Here is a 15,377-nt window from a genome sequence, read left to right on the forward strand (position 1 = left end):
ACTTGTAAAGTAAGGACAGGAATTTTAATTATTCACTGATAATTGCTTTTGCAAACACAATGAAGTCTGCATCTCTTATTCTCTCTCTGCTTCCGTCAACACTTCTTAAAATAATAAAACGTTAATGTTAATATGAGATGCACGAACAATTTCAGCTTTTACACCCTTACAGTTAACCTGTAAATATCTGTTTCTCACAAATACCTCGATTAAATGAACAGTATAACATAATAGGATACATGTATGTTCGACAAAATAACACTTGGTGTTGAAATCATGGTTAAAAAATATGAGTAAAGAAGATTTTATTGAACTTGCTTTTCAATAAACAACATGTTTGTGTGTGGAAACCACAACAAAACCAGTGATTGTAGACATATTCTAGCAAAATAAGAAAAGAAATATTTAAGAAATTTAAAAAGCCTTACATCTACCTAGTTTATAACATTCATATTTCTATTGCTGGTTTACAGTAGTTGCTCTGCAAACTTAAAGTCTAAATCAAACATACTGTTATTCAATGTACACAAATTTAATCATAGCTGATACAACATTACAGAAGAATTGCTAACATTATTCAATAGACAGTATATCAAGTCTAAACTTACTTTGTCAGCTTATATTCCAGTTGATAGACAAATTCGTATATATATTTCAGTGCACAACAGTCAACAGTGAAACTGTTTTACAAGAGAAAGAATGATTGCAGTCTCTAACAGTTCTGCTAGAGAAAACATGTCAAAAATGGGTCAGATTTCCTCTGCTCACGCAAACTGAATCTGTGACAATGCTCATGCTGTGTTCATCAAAACAAGTACTAAAAATAAAGCACAGTGACTACTAAGTCCAGGAAGCTAACAAAGCTGCCATATTGTGTGTCAAAATGAGCGAAAGGTAAAAAGACAATGTGCTGAACTAAAGATCTAAAAACATTGGTTCGTTTTATTTCGCTTCGAAGAGAAAGTCTGAGAGAACCAATGAAAAGTGGAAACAAGAAAGAAAAAAAACTACTCAGTCCACGTTTTCACAAAGAAGCAAATATGTATATATGTATTTGTGCTCCTGAAATAAAAATGTCTCTGTATCTCCGACTGGATAGTTGGTAAGGTTTCACCACATGTAATAGCTGCGCGTGGTGTCCACCTGGCTAGGTTTGGTCTCAGAGGAGCCCTCTTTTTCCTTCTCACTGTCCGCCTCCCACAAGTTGATGAGAGGAGGGTATAACTCATTTAGCGGTATTGATGAGGTTTTCTGCATGTATTTTTTCAGCGAATGGTGATAGTTTTTCCTTTTCCATCTTTTAGCAATGTACACACCCAGAGAGGCCAGACTGACGATTGCAAACATTGTTCCCATGACCGCTGCAAGAGCAGTGTTGGTCCCTTGGTCAGATATTTCCACGGCAAAGGCGGCTTGCTTTGTCGTCACATTCACGCAAGACTTCTGCGTTTGTTGATGAATGTTGGAGACCGTGAGGCACACTTCGTAGTCAGTTGCTGGTTGTAAATGCGTAAGGTTGTACTCATGGACATCCACAGGTACTTTGGCAGTGTAAGTAATATGTGGGTTGTCTATTTTCATGGTGGCAGAGGACCACTTGAGATTAGAGGTCATAATGTTTGAGTTTATTTTCCAGGAAACGAGGATTGAGTGAGATTCTGTCTGTTTGACGTATATCTTCATAAGTTGAGTGCTGTCTAAAAGAGTTCCATTTACCCGTATCGCTATCACTCTTGTGTCAGCTCCCTCTGAGTTTTGAGCCACACAGGTGTATCTGCCTGAGTCTTCTACTTGGATATGAGAAATTCTCAATGTCCCTTCACTGCTGAGGCTGTACTTGTCAGATGGGGTGTCCATCATTACCTTGTTCCCCATAGGCGTCACCCAGTAGATTTCAGGCTCAGGCTCGGACATGGCTCTGCAGTCCAAGTCCACGGTCATGCCAATGTCCAAATTGAGGTGGCTGGGGAAGGTGTCGTGAGAAATCATGGGCAAGCACTGGTTTGCTAAGTTCTTCTGTAGCACCTCCCTCACACGCATACCCCTGACCTCTGTTGGCATGGCACACAGCATGGACAGAGGTTCCATAAAGCGGACGGTGGTCTTGTTGGAGCTCATCCACTGGATAACGCAGTCACAGCGAAGAGGGTTACTGTGAATGCTGATCTCACGTATGTTCTGGAGGGAATCCACTGTGGACTGATAGAGGGCGTTCAGGGCGTTATTGTTAAGCATTAGACTCTCCAAGGCAGGGACATCACGAAAGGCCAGATGGTTGATGTAGGAGAACTTGGGGTTGTTTGTAGCCTCCAGCTTAGTGAGTTCAGGAAGGTTGTCCAAAGCATAACGATCAATAGAAACCAGCTCTCCCATGTTGTTTATTCCCAGCTCCTTCAGCCTCAGCATGTTCTTGAAATCCCCTTCCTGAATCTTGTGCACAGGGTTTTTATTTAAATCCAAGAACTTGAGGTTAGGTAACTTCTGAAGAGCTCTCTGAGGAACTCTGACCAATTTATTGTCATAAAAAGAGAGGCTTTCAAGATTGTCAAGTCCAACAAAGGCATTTCCAGGGATGTCTATCAAATCCATTCCTGCCAAAACCAGGCTTCTCAGGTTGCCCAGGGGCTTAAAATTAAAGTCCATTATTCCAACAACGGGGTTCTCTCCGATCATGAGAATCTCTAGATTGGGTGTAGATTCGAACCACTGGCTTTTAATGGTTTTCAGCTTGTTGGAGTTGAGGTGAAGCCTGAGCAGGTTGTGGAGCCCAGAAAAGGCATTGGCAGAGATGGTGTTGATCTGATTGTGGTTGATGTAGAGCTCCTGTAGGTTGCTGAGATCCTGCAGACAGTAATCTGGCATTTCTCTTATCTGATTCTCTTCCAGATGAAGTGTGGTGAGCTGCGACATATTGGTGAGGCCAACATCCTGAATGCTACTGAAGTTATTCTGGGACAAGTCCAGCTCAGTCAGGTTGAAGAGCTGCTCCAGCTCCTCACTTGTCCTGGCAATATAGTTGCTCTGTAGGAGGAGCACCTGAGTTTCACTGGAGAGGTTCCCAGGGATGCGCGTTAAACGTAGGTCATTGCAGTCTACTGTGATTGCTTCTCTGTAGGTGGACTGGGGAGTAAACCATGGTCGGATCTCGCACACACATAGCTGGGGGCAGTCATTGCTTTGGACGAAGGATAGGCCTATAGATACCAGGATCAGGCCAGAAAGCACCTGGCCTAGAAGAAAACAGTCTAACCTCCGTCTAGCCATGCTGGGGAGGGACAGGTGGAGGGTCAGATGTCTTTGGGAAAGGGTGCGTTGCAGTCATCAACCACACTTGGTTCTGATTAGGTCTTTTAGTCCAGTAAATTGGTCATTGGTTGAAGTCAACAGTAGAATTTTATAGGAAGATCTAGGAGCTGCAAGATGATCTGGAAAAGAAAGAAAAAGCATGTAAGTTTTAATATAAAACAGTTGCCGCCATGTTCATAATAAATAAATGTTTTCAGCAACACTAGTGGTATGGCTCTAAGGATGGCAATAGCAGTCTGTGATTTGATGGTTTGACCACTGTGCTTTGTGAGATTTTTTCCACATGCATAGTCCCAATAGGATGAATCCTAAAGACGTTGGTGATTCTTGTCTCTAGGAGCAACGTGAGGTTGTAGTGAAATATCTCAACCATTATTGGCTGGATTGACATGAAATGTGGTGTCACTATCAGGTGCATTTTTTAATTTATCTAATACAATCAGCCTGAGTTTAGTGTTTAGAGCTAATTAGTAAATGTAATACCATTATGTTGATCATCACTTATTTGTGGGTAAATTGCTTTTAAAGACAACAGACTGGCTAAGAACAACAACTGCTTCCTCCATTATCCTTGTGAGACTGCCAGTTATGTGCAGCATCAACAGTTTTGAGAAAATGCAATTTCAGCTCATTACAATGTATTCACAAAACACTGTTCTGAACTACTTGGAAACACATCAAATTCCGTTGTGGGCTTTCATCTATCCAACAGGCCCATAAGGACTTGATCATTAGCTTACCCGAACATCATTAAACACTATGAGATATTGGTGTGTGCCATGCCTCAAAGACAGCAGAAAAAAGATGCACATCTTAATTTTTAATGCAACGTCTAAGGCATTCTGAATTTAGGGCAAACATGAAAAAAAAAGTTTTCAGAAGGCCTAGGAATTTTTCTGAGATGATAGAGAACAGAAGGAAGATTGTCAAAACTTTGAGAAGCATTCTTTAATTTGATAAAAACTGCAAATAGAGACTGGAGGGTTGTGAGAGGACAAGAGACTCTGATCAGGCCATGGCAGTTGCTATTGGTCCGAAAGTCATGTAAGACTTTTCCAGTCACTCTGGAAAACAACAGTATTATTTTACTCAATGCAAATCCCTTACTGTGCATTACAGATACCTGCATATGGGCATGGTGACTGCTTTGACAAGGTCCAACCAAGACAAGCATTTTAAATAATCTCATGGTCTGGAGTCTATTTGTCTATGTCAATATTTTAAACATATTTACTCTCCACAAAAGATAAAAAAGTATTGTTTTTATCTCTAGCACCATCAAAAGGTTCACATTTGTGGTTTTAAGAGAATTTATCCGAACAACTATCACATGGACAGCCATGGCACCTAATGCAGGATTCATTGCAATAACTTTAATCCTGCATACAACCATTTGAGTTTGTTTTAACTCAAATGGTTTGTTTGTGATGACATCTGATTTGCTGTTGATCTGACCTTATCCACCAGGTACTTAAGCTTGTCCACAGGTTTAAGATTGACTGCTACTGTTGCCAGGTGTGCTTTGGTTTCTGGGATACAGCAGAGCAGGCAAACTGTAGCAGCTTGTGCAGTAATAGTGGCAGCTACATGTTTAATTTCATAGGAATGTTTCTCTAAAAGAAAACTGTGCTATTGCTGCATTTACTTACAGATCTGATAAATAAGTAAATGATGAGGTTGGTTATGATGCATTTTGGTTAATTTTTCACCGTGTACAAAGCAATTCAAGAAAATCCCCTGAATTTACAAAATCATCGACTGATTCAGACCTGAGCAGTCGAACCACAGATGTGACATTGTCTTTAGACTTTGTAATCGCAGTATAAAACATTACTTTCTTTTCTTTTTTGGCTCATTTTGGACAGGACAGAGAGCTAGCTGTGAAAGGGGGCAGAGAGAGAGAGAGTGTGGGAATCGAACCAGGGCCGCTGTAGATGAGGCAAGCCCTCGATGGTGTGGCAGCTCTTCCATATAAAGACATATTGTACTGCAACTGTTTATTTCTTCACCTTTTCTTGTTAACTGGATTAGGTTGCCAGAACGTCTTTAACAAGCCTGTGCTCCTCCAGTGTCTTACAGCAGCACTGAGATCACATTACAAAATTGATTCTATTTACGAAAGGAACCATCCTACCCAGCCAAGTGCCATAAGGCAGCACCACAGAACCACAGCCTATTCTGCCAAACGCTTTATGGTCAACACCAGCTTAAGAAGATAGCACTTAAGAGGCTTTCAAACAAGAGAGCTGACTAATTCATCTGAATGCAAACTGCCTGGCAACAGCACCAGGGAGACAGGAACACATCTCTGCTCCTCCTATACTGGGGATTTCTCATGGGACAGGGCGGAGCATGGGTGAAACAGGGATAGTACTGTATCTCGTCTTTAGGCTAAAACAGCGTATATATTGTGACGAGTGCTGCACCAGTCAGGATTAGTGGATGGAGATGCTGAAGTGCAGATTAGCTGGGGGTAATGTACTACAACCCAGAGGAGACAAACAGGTCACTTAGCACTTTAATTAAAAAGCAAAATCTACAGCATAGACCTAGAAGAGCGTTAATGCTTTGTTAATCTCATTAGAAAAATAAGCATATTTAACACTTGTTTGTGATTTTGTGAATTACTACATATTATCTCTCATTAAAATGATTTAATTAATGTATTGACAACAATGTAAAACAAATGCTAATAAATAGTTTCTGGCTACATTTTGTCAAAAATCTAAACAGAACGAATAAGATAATTGTGTGTTCACTGATAATAATGTAAATTTTTTGCTGAATAAAGTCTAACAGGAATGCAGCTTCAGGACAGAAATTAAATCCATATTCAAAGGAAAAAATTCTGTTTTCATTAAAAGGTTTAATACCATTAAAAAAATGGAGTTGTTCTCTTTGACTCTTTTTTGAATGGGTAGTCTTGAACCTTGAAAATCTAATATTACTTTTTAAGAGGTAAAAGCAAAAAAACCTGGTCTCCACATAGCCTTTACATGTGTTACTGTCATTGGAGCATATCAACGACATATTGCTATGACATAATCTGCGTCAAGACTCTCAGGCAGGTTTAGTGATATATCATCTCTCCTCTATTTACCACAAATGGGTTAATCTTAGATTCTCTTCATTCAGTAAATGCTGACAGTTTTGTCTGTGCCGCCCTTTGTGCAACATCAGATTAAAAAGTTTCTGATCCTATTTAATGCTGGACATAGACAATCTGGCACAGTTGTCATTGCAAAAAAGTGGGTTAGCTAAAAATTTGAAAATGCACTTAAAGGACTGAAACTAAATCTGTGTCAACATCCTGTTGGTTTTTCAACAACAACAAAGGGCAGCCTGGGACACTTGACACACGCTTTACAGGTCTATTGTGATTCTGAAGCCACAGGAAAGCATAAAACACACAGCAGGTGGAAAAACACTCAACTGCACCAAAGGCAAGAAGGCAGGAAGCGGAAAACCCTGAGGCTTTAAACACAGCCACCTCTGAACCTGTGAATAAGAGACTAGAAATAAATACCAGCAACTTCAGACATAAAGTCTCACACAGCTTTTATCAGGACAAAGATACACAACTGACAAGTGAGGCAGGAGTTTATCACAAAACTCTCATGGATCACGAATCTCTAGCAGATGAGGTTAAACATGTATTTTTTTATAACGACCACTTAATATTTCTCATTCCCACTTGCCTTTACCAGCCTCTACCTACACTAACCTAATAATCCCATCCATACAGATAATCATTTCACTGTGTTACTTAAAATATCTAAATGTTGTAAAAATTATCCTTAGAATTTCACACTGTCCTTCAGTCAGATCATTTTCTCTGTCAGGTTCTGAAGTGTAGGTTTGCACATTAATATATTATTATTATTAATAAAACAAATGATACAAAGTTAATGGAGCAAAGAAAAACACTGATTACAAAAAAGGTGGTTGTCGAAGTTGCCATCAGAGAAATGATGGGTGAACTTATTACTGCTAATGTTAGTCATTCATTTCAGAAGTTGGCCCTTCAATGATTCATGCTAATGATAAAAGGCATTATGGTCATTCTGTTTACGATGACTGTAATGCAACCAATGCTTGACCATAATTAACTTAAAGAGCATTTTAATTGTCAACTGTGCACAACAGCTGCACATCATGAAGGCCAATGTGACACCAAAGACAATTTAGACTATTTATTCATGTTGATTTACATTATGTTTCCACAGTGATTAAGACATTAGGCTGCTCATTGGTTAATTAACCTCAGTGTCTGGGTCCTGCACCTGCTGCATTAAATCTTCATGCAAAGCTCACTACAGCATTGAGAAGGATTGACTCTTACTATGTTTTGAATTTCTAATGTCTACATTTATAGTAAAATAAGTTGCTAATAGGATCATTAGGTCAACTTATTGGACTATGTAAAATGTAAACTGGGTTGAAAACACATAAATATGTTACCATGGCACCGGGTGTCACGGTCATCACAACCCCCTAACTATAGTGTGAGAGTCACAACATACATATGTGATACTGTGTCTGTTATGAGGTGATGACTTTGTGTGGGAGGGTAAAACAACTGGAACAGATGTTTTTATTTTAATCAAGCAATATTAAGAGGTAAAATTATCCAGTAATAAACAAGGAAAAAAGATTAAAGAGAAGACATCGAAAGACATTTTAATTGGCGCGACAGAAATGATTTTTCCTGTTGTCCTATATTTCATTAATTAATTATCTAACACTGTGGTTTCCAACTTGGGGGTCAGATCCCCTCAAGGGGTTCCAACAGTGCAGGACAGGCCTGTGTTAAAGTTTCAGGCCTTTGCTGTTTCATCTCATTATTACCACAAGGGTTGGGTATCTTTTGGATTTTTTACAATATCAATACTTTTTTCTGTTGCCTTAACGATGCAAGAACCGATCCAAATTAGATGATGATCCTCTTGTTGACCCTGATCTTTGCAGTAGCAAACCTTTTCTTTCTTGCAGAAGCAAGAGCAGACAGCTTCCTGAGTTAACCAGACTACCGGTGGCTTCGGTTTTTCATGCCATTACTCAGAAACAGTTGTCTCTTATGTTTCCTGTTTACCTGACTGTATAAAACCTTCTTCTTTCCCTATTCGGGGTTGTTCCACTCTGAGCATTCGTGTTGAGTGTGAAACCCTCTGCAGAGCTCTATTAAAGACCCAAACATAATTCCGGTCTGAGAAACTCTTTATTTCACATCTCGAGATAAATTTCCACCACACTCACAATAATATAAAATTAAATAACAGTTTAAGTGCTTAACACAGCAAAGTACTCCTGCTCCAAACTCATCATCAATTGTCCCCCGACCACCAGGACCAGGGACGTCCACACTGCAGCTGATGTGCTCGGCATGGGGTCACACAAACATCGTCAAACAAGGAGCATCCCTCTGCTATTAAATGTATCCTGTGCGTCGCCAGATACTTCCTGAAGTTTGTCATGTTCCTCCTTTCCTTCTCCTCTCAGTTTAGTGGTGATTCACAAACAACAAAGATGCATACCGCCACCAATTCTACACGTTGAAACTCCCAGGACCTGATTCTTGGCTGTTGCTCGGACATTTGCTGCACGTAACGGTGTCAAAATAATTTCACGAGAAATGCAGCCACACTTTCGATCAGCTTCATCCGATGCCATGGAATTAGATCCCTGTCATTTCCATTTGAGAGACGTCACTTAAAGAGCGAACCTGAAACGGAACTTGTTAATTGGCATCCTGACAAACGCCATTTACATAAGTCATACGGTTCAGAGATGTGACAGAATGCCTCAGTCGATGCATCAGTACAAATCGTTCTCTCATTAATGACAGTTGAGCCCCATTTGACCTATTGAGAGGATAATATACCAATAATGAAGCTAATTTCACTCATCCAGGTTTTCCATCAATTTTTTCCACAGGAAGGGGGCTCAAACATTAAATCTGTCTCATAAACAGGATCTGTAGAAAGCGTGATGAGCACTGATGAGGGGAAACATATTTTTTTCTTCTATGCTTCAAAGTTTACTTTCCTAGTCCTGTGAGTCGGCTGAGTAATCACGGCGGATGTGTGTGTGCGTGTGATGGACAATTTGAAAGTCCTCATATGTATCTCCAAAAAGTAGATAAGGCCCCCTCTGAACCATTGTCAGTCCTATGGGCTCACTTGTCAAAATTCTGTCTGAACACACTCAAGCTCATCGTCAAGGAAATTCTTCCTTCAGTGCGATAAGGATTGAGAGTGACATGAGAAAATGAAAATGTGATTTAAACTGGATAACAACAGTCTTGCATTAAGGCTCTCTCTCTCTCTTAGGAGATGCACATACTGTATGCCCCCTGCAGGCCCCGGCTTTTACCCTTGAGCTTTTCGGTTTATTCATTTGCACACGTTTGAAAGAATAAAAAAAGTAAAAATGAGGGAAAGCAAATTACAGGTGGGAGCGGGTGAGATAAACAACCCAAGGGAACCTACAAACACATCTTGTCTCAAATGGAACAAAGCAAAACCGAGGTGACAGAAACACTCCTGAATTAGACAACAGAAGTTGAGCGACAAGGAAACAAGGAGGATTGTATTATTTATATCCAGAGAAGAACTGCGCTGTGACAAGAGAAATAAATGAAATGAAAGATACATCTGATCAGAAGTGAAAAACCAACTTTCTTTTCTGAACCCCAGAACAAAAAATAAATAAATAAATATCACAGGCACCTGGGAAACTTTGGTCGACACCTCCATGAGAGATTTTTTTTTTCAATTAATGAGAGAATAAGTACTTTTCTCTTTACTGCAAACACTGCATGTATAGCAGGTTTAATTGTTCCTGTAGAATTGTAGTCATCTGTCCAGGGCACAGAAAAGAGGAAACAAAACCACATTTGTGTTCATGTCATGGCATTTTCACATCTGAAAGTCAGGACCATCGTCTGAAGCATGCTTCTTTTTACATTGTTTACATTGATCAGGTTAGTTCTGGTTTCACATTGCATTTAAATGGCGCTCAAAAAGCTGCGCCGAACTATGCTTGACATTGATTGTGTATAGACGGGCATGTATCTGACATTGACATGTTCGGCTTTTGTATTGGCTAGCTGTTTTGAATAAAGTGCATAGATAAAAGCAGTCTTTCTGTTTTAGTAGAGAAAATGAATGATCCAGTTAACTTCATTCATTTTGTTGCTACTGTTATATCATTATGGTATTACTACCTGCAAACCGGTTTGCAGGTAGTAATCCAGACCAAGACCACATCCTCTGATTGAGCTAAATTCGTATTCGTTGGTCTGGACTTAGGTTCGAGGTGAAAAGTCTGAATGGTCCAGCCCAAACAAGGTGGGTGTTTGCTCGTATATGAGTGCAGCAGTGTACAAGCTGACACACTGTATGTGCTCCCTGCTCATGTTGCGTCTCACCTGTCTAGAGACCCCTGGGCCACTTTGTCATCAGCAGCACTCAAGGTATTGATTGTACAGCAGCTTCACCTTCAGACACAATGGGCAAAATCTGAACAGACATTTGTTTGGAGATCCTCAGCTCCTCAAGCTGACTGATTAGATTTGTGCAGGACACACTGATTCATAGTTGAGCAGAGCAGATGCTCATAACGTCTATACTGACAAGAAGAGAAACCTGTGGTCTGACTGTGAAACACAAGGTTGTATTCCTTACAAAGCAGAACAAGGGGTGAGTAACAAAACAGTGCAACACAGTCTAATTTATTTCCATTAAAACTGAAATACAAAAGCGCATACATATATATATATGTATTATGAATACAGCTCAGTGCACCCACATTGATTGTATAGAGCCTCTTTAACTAATCTACTTGGGTTTGAAACAAAACATCAGGGTTCAGTGTGAGAGGAGCTGCGGATCAAACCACCAACAATTAGCCAACCTACACATTCTCAACCACCTGAGCCACAGCTGCCAGGTTTTTATTGCTATATCTACAGGCCGCCTCCATCCTACCTCAGTCAGGTGAACCACCTGCCATTCAAACTAACTACATCATAACAGAGTTCACTAAACTGCCGATCTAACACAATCATAAATGTGATGCTTTAATTATTCTTTCTTAAATGAATCTTTCATATGTGAGGCATACAGCCAGCTGGGTCCAACCACTCTTTCATGCCCTGCACCTGAGCGAGTGGAAAAGACGATTAGACGACGGAAGGCTGCCCACCAAGGACTCCTGCTGTCACACACACATGCACGCACACTCACACCTGTTCCCCAGGGCGAAACGATGGCACATATTGTGCACTAACGTCTGCCTCTAGACAAACGTCTGTCTCTGACACACTTTCAGATCAGGGTGAGTTGAACTGTTACTGTGTCTGTTGGCCACAGACAGCTCAGGGTTAATGATGCCTTAGTCCTTCTTACAGGAATAAAGGCTTGAGCTCAATAACCCAACTCCCCCCTCTGCACCCTGCTTTATGCCCCCGGGGACCTAAATGTTGTCAGTGGGTGGGGGGTGAAGCCATTTATCCCCCTCCCATAAGCTCTGTTGTCTCCCTAACAACCGTGCCCACCACACAGACACCTGCGACACACACTCTCTTTAGTCTGCTATTGTTGTACAGTGTGTGTGTGTGTGTGTGTGTGTGCGTACTCTGTGTCCATGTGAGACAGGATGCCCCCTGGGGAAGAAAATAAAAAGTAATAGCCTTCTGCTTGTTTAGAAATCCTCCCACAGCAGCAAACAATTGCAATAATAATAAGGATAATAACAGAAGAGTTTTTCTTTAAAAATGAAATGTCCAGCAACAGTCTTTATATTAAAATATATATAAATGTATAGTATATTATGTTTACACATAATGAAACTAATATGTTTGTGTTTTGGTGACTTGGCTTTGCTTTTTACGTCTGTGTCGTTAAACTGTATAAGGTCGCTGAACCAACACTGACTTATTTGACCCAGAGGTCCACAGAGAAAAGATCTAAGTCAGCACTTTGGGTTTTTAAAGAGGCCATAAACAGAGTCCAGTGAGCCCAAACAGACCTGGCACTGCAGCAACATTACACACTATGATAACAAAATCATGAATGCGTTTTATCATCTTAACCTTTACACAGTCTCCTCTGCTCCATCCTCTAAAGTTGAGTGATGCTGTAGTCAGCAGCCTCCACCAACAAAAGCGCAACAGCTGCAGCGACAGAAGCAGCGTCAGAGAATCACAATGGACCCCCTGCCAACGCAACCCCATTCTCAGCGTACACCTCTCACTGAGGGCCTTGTCTTTATCCCCGAGGAAGACTCTACCACTTTTTTTGTTGCTTTGCTTCTAGAAGGGAGGAATCGAGACATCTGCCGACATACTTTAACATTAATATGCAAATCACATTTACACCAGGCTGCACGCATCTCCTGCTGCTGCTGCTGGCACCCTGAGTACCGCAACGAGATCAAAGTTTGTTTCTGTGCAACATCATTTGACGCATTGGACACAGCTCATACACACGATCACTTCTATATTCACAGCAGGTTTCATGATGCTGTAATGTTGATTTCTTATGAGACTGGAAGTGCAGCTTGAGCCAGACTGCATTTATATTGAAAAAAAGAGTATGCCCTTGAGTGAGTCTGCATCCCAAACTCGTTGCATTGCCCTTGCAGAGAAATGTTATGAATGGAAACATATCTAAAGTGTGCATGCTTTTACAGGCACGTGCACACAGCACTGATTTAGCACGAGGTGTAATTTAGGGATCAGACAACGTGGAAACATGTTTTCCTCACAGAAAAAGAAACCTCTCCTCTCCTTTCCTGAGGGCTCTCACCTTGTTTGCATTCCGGTCCGATGTTCCCATGCGCACAGCTCCTTCATCCAGATACGCGTCGATGCGCAGCGATGAATACGACAAATGTTATTGTGCCAAGTGCTCATCAAGCGGCGTGATGCCACACACACACACATATATTCCTGTATCCCGGCGGCTTCAGCTGGCGGCTGTTTACAGCGATCTGTCGCCTGTGTATCCGATCTGTCCCAGGGCGCCTTGGAGAAGAGGCATGGTGCGGTGTGAGATCTCCAACCTGCTGCTGCTGCTGCTGCTGCAACCCACCACCACCACTAACAGACCGGTCTGTCGCCTCAGAAATCTCCCCCTGCTCTGCTGCCGCCGCCTGCTCCTCCCACGGATGGAGAAAGAGAAAAATGATGAAAACACCTGGCGCTGTGCGGGGCAGTCAGCTGATTCCCCAGCAGGCCATTGGCTGAGAGCGGCTGTCTGTCACTGTCGGCACAAGCAGAGCGCAGAGCACCATCTGCTCCGGGGCTTGTGGCGAGAACAAAGGCTGGAGAGGGCGACGGGGCACGGGGCGACGTGGGGGGATGTGTGCGTGGGGGGAGGTTGGGGGTGACGGCACATGGCATTACTGCTGAAAAAAAAATCTCCCCTCTGAATGTGACCCCTCCCCTACATACACACACGTTAGGGATAGTGTAGACTGGCACTGTGACACTTTGTGAGACTGAAGCAGCAAAAAGTTTGAGGTCAATCAGTGTGATCTCTGAGTGCTTCATTCTTATTACAGGACAGGCTGTTGAGGCTCAGTAGCCTGGTCTCCATGTTGGGGAAAATTAATTTCATCCATTTCGATGGAAGTTTTCTGGAAGCTGGTGAAAGGAGAACTCAGCCAGCAGCTGATATCTTATGCAGAAGATTTTTACGTAGACTTGATGCATCGAACAATATCAATGGTAACAGAGCAACATGAGCAATTGTCCCCCCCATGTCTGAAGATGTCTCACACAGCACCCCAACTTAACCCTACCCTCCCACCTCGCATCAACCATTCCAACATGTTGTCTGTGTCTATGTGTTCACATCCTATTTGATACTTAGACCTAAAGCACGAGGACCAAAATCACATGTCCAACCGTCTGTCTTTCATTTCTACTTCAAATGTGCCAATTTAACACTGGTCTGGCCATTATCAATAACCTGGCCTTGAGTATTGCTATATAGAGGGGAGTATGTGACAGGCTCTGTTCTTCTAATGGTAAAACCCATATGATGTATCCTCAATGTCCTTAGTGCAGTCTCTGTTCTAAACATGCGTTTGGTGGAGTGGGCTGTGTGCTTCACCTGTGGTAATGCTGGATGCAGCTTTCTTTCTGTGCCATTCACCGGTTAATTCAAAGTTAGGTGAAGCTCAACTCAGCACGTAGAGAGAATCAGTGGCAATGCTCACTTATGTTGACAAGTACCAGCACTGCTTATTCAAAGTTTATTAATATTGAAGTATCCCATGTCCTTATTGTACGAATTGTAATACACATGTCAAGTGTGAAGCCAATAAAATGGGTGGCTCTTGAGATTTCTGAATAATTGATAGATATTTTTCAAATCAATCAAATGTGTAAGGCTTAAGTGTGGTGCTTGAGCTATATCTTATTTTGTACAGGGGCACTGCAATCACATGAGGTTAGGGTACAAGGAAACATTAATATTAAGGAAAAAAAGTCCATGATATTTTGACTTTTAGATCTTAGTATAGGCACAACTTCAAAAATGCTGGATCCTGCATTTCCTACAATGCAACACAATATAGTGAAAGATACATCTTCTAACCTCCTCACCTCCGGTAAGGGGCACAGGCTTTTTGTTATTAATCTAAAGCCTCAAGCTAATATCTAACTTTGACAACACCAGAGTTATTTCCTCAGATGATCCACAGAACTGTCAGATTCTCCAGATGTAATTTGTAGGTATCAAACCCTGCCATCTTCTTCCTCTACTGCTTCCGGTCTACTATCATTTTCAACCCCCCCCTTTGAAAGTAAGACCTGATCTAGGAGCCAACACGATGCTTTGATGAAGATTTGTATCATGCAATCACACAGCTGACATACGTCTTTTACCATTTGGTTTTTTTGGAGCGCTTTCTCTGCAAGTTCACCCTCACACTGCTGGGGCACTGTCACCATGTCCCCGAGCTTTGCACCGTCCAAGATGATTGTGATTAGTAAAAGAAATACAATTAAGTCAGAGAGTGTTTTCATTCCCCTTTAGCAGAATAATAATGTGTGTAGCTGG

At 41.4% G+C, this 15,377-nt stretch overlaps 1 protein-coding gene across 1 annotated transcript; it reads right to left on the minus strand.

Annotated features, from left to right (window-relative positions):
- Window positions 1-280: 280 nt before the first annotated feature.
- lrrn1 (leucine rich repeat neuronal 1) lies at window positions 281-13,631 on the minus strand. Its single transcript, XM_020087158.2, has 2 exons — window positions 13,116-13,631; window positions 281-3,425 (listed from the first exon to the last, which is right to left on the minus strand). The coding sequence occupies exon 2, from the start codon at window positions 3,262-3,264 to the stop codon at window positions 1,111-1,113; it is 2,154 nt and encodes a 717-aa protein (XP_019942717.1). The 5' UTR covers window positions 3,265-3,425; window positions 13,116-13,631; the 3' UTR covers window positions 281-1,110.
- Window positions 13,632-15,377: the final 1,746 nt, after the last annotated feature.

The sequence above is a fragment of the Paralichthys olivaceus genome, chromosome 2 (genome assembly GCF_024713975.1).
Source record: "Paralichthys olivaceus isolate ysfri-2021 chromosome 2, ASM2471397v2, whole genome shotgun sequence".
In the NCBI taxonomy this organism is placed as follows: Eukaryota; Metazoa; Chordata; class Actinopteri; order Pleuronectiformes; family Paralichthyidae; genus Paralichthys; species Paralichthys olivaceus.

Bases quoted from the DNA above. Each gene is read 5' to 3' on its own strand.
- lrrn1 (XM_020087158.2), bottom strand. From the start codon at position 3,264: ATGGCTAGACGGAGGTTAGACTGTTTTCTTCTAGGCCAGGTGCTTTCT.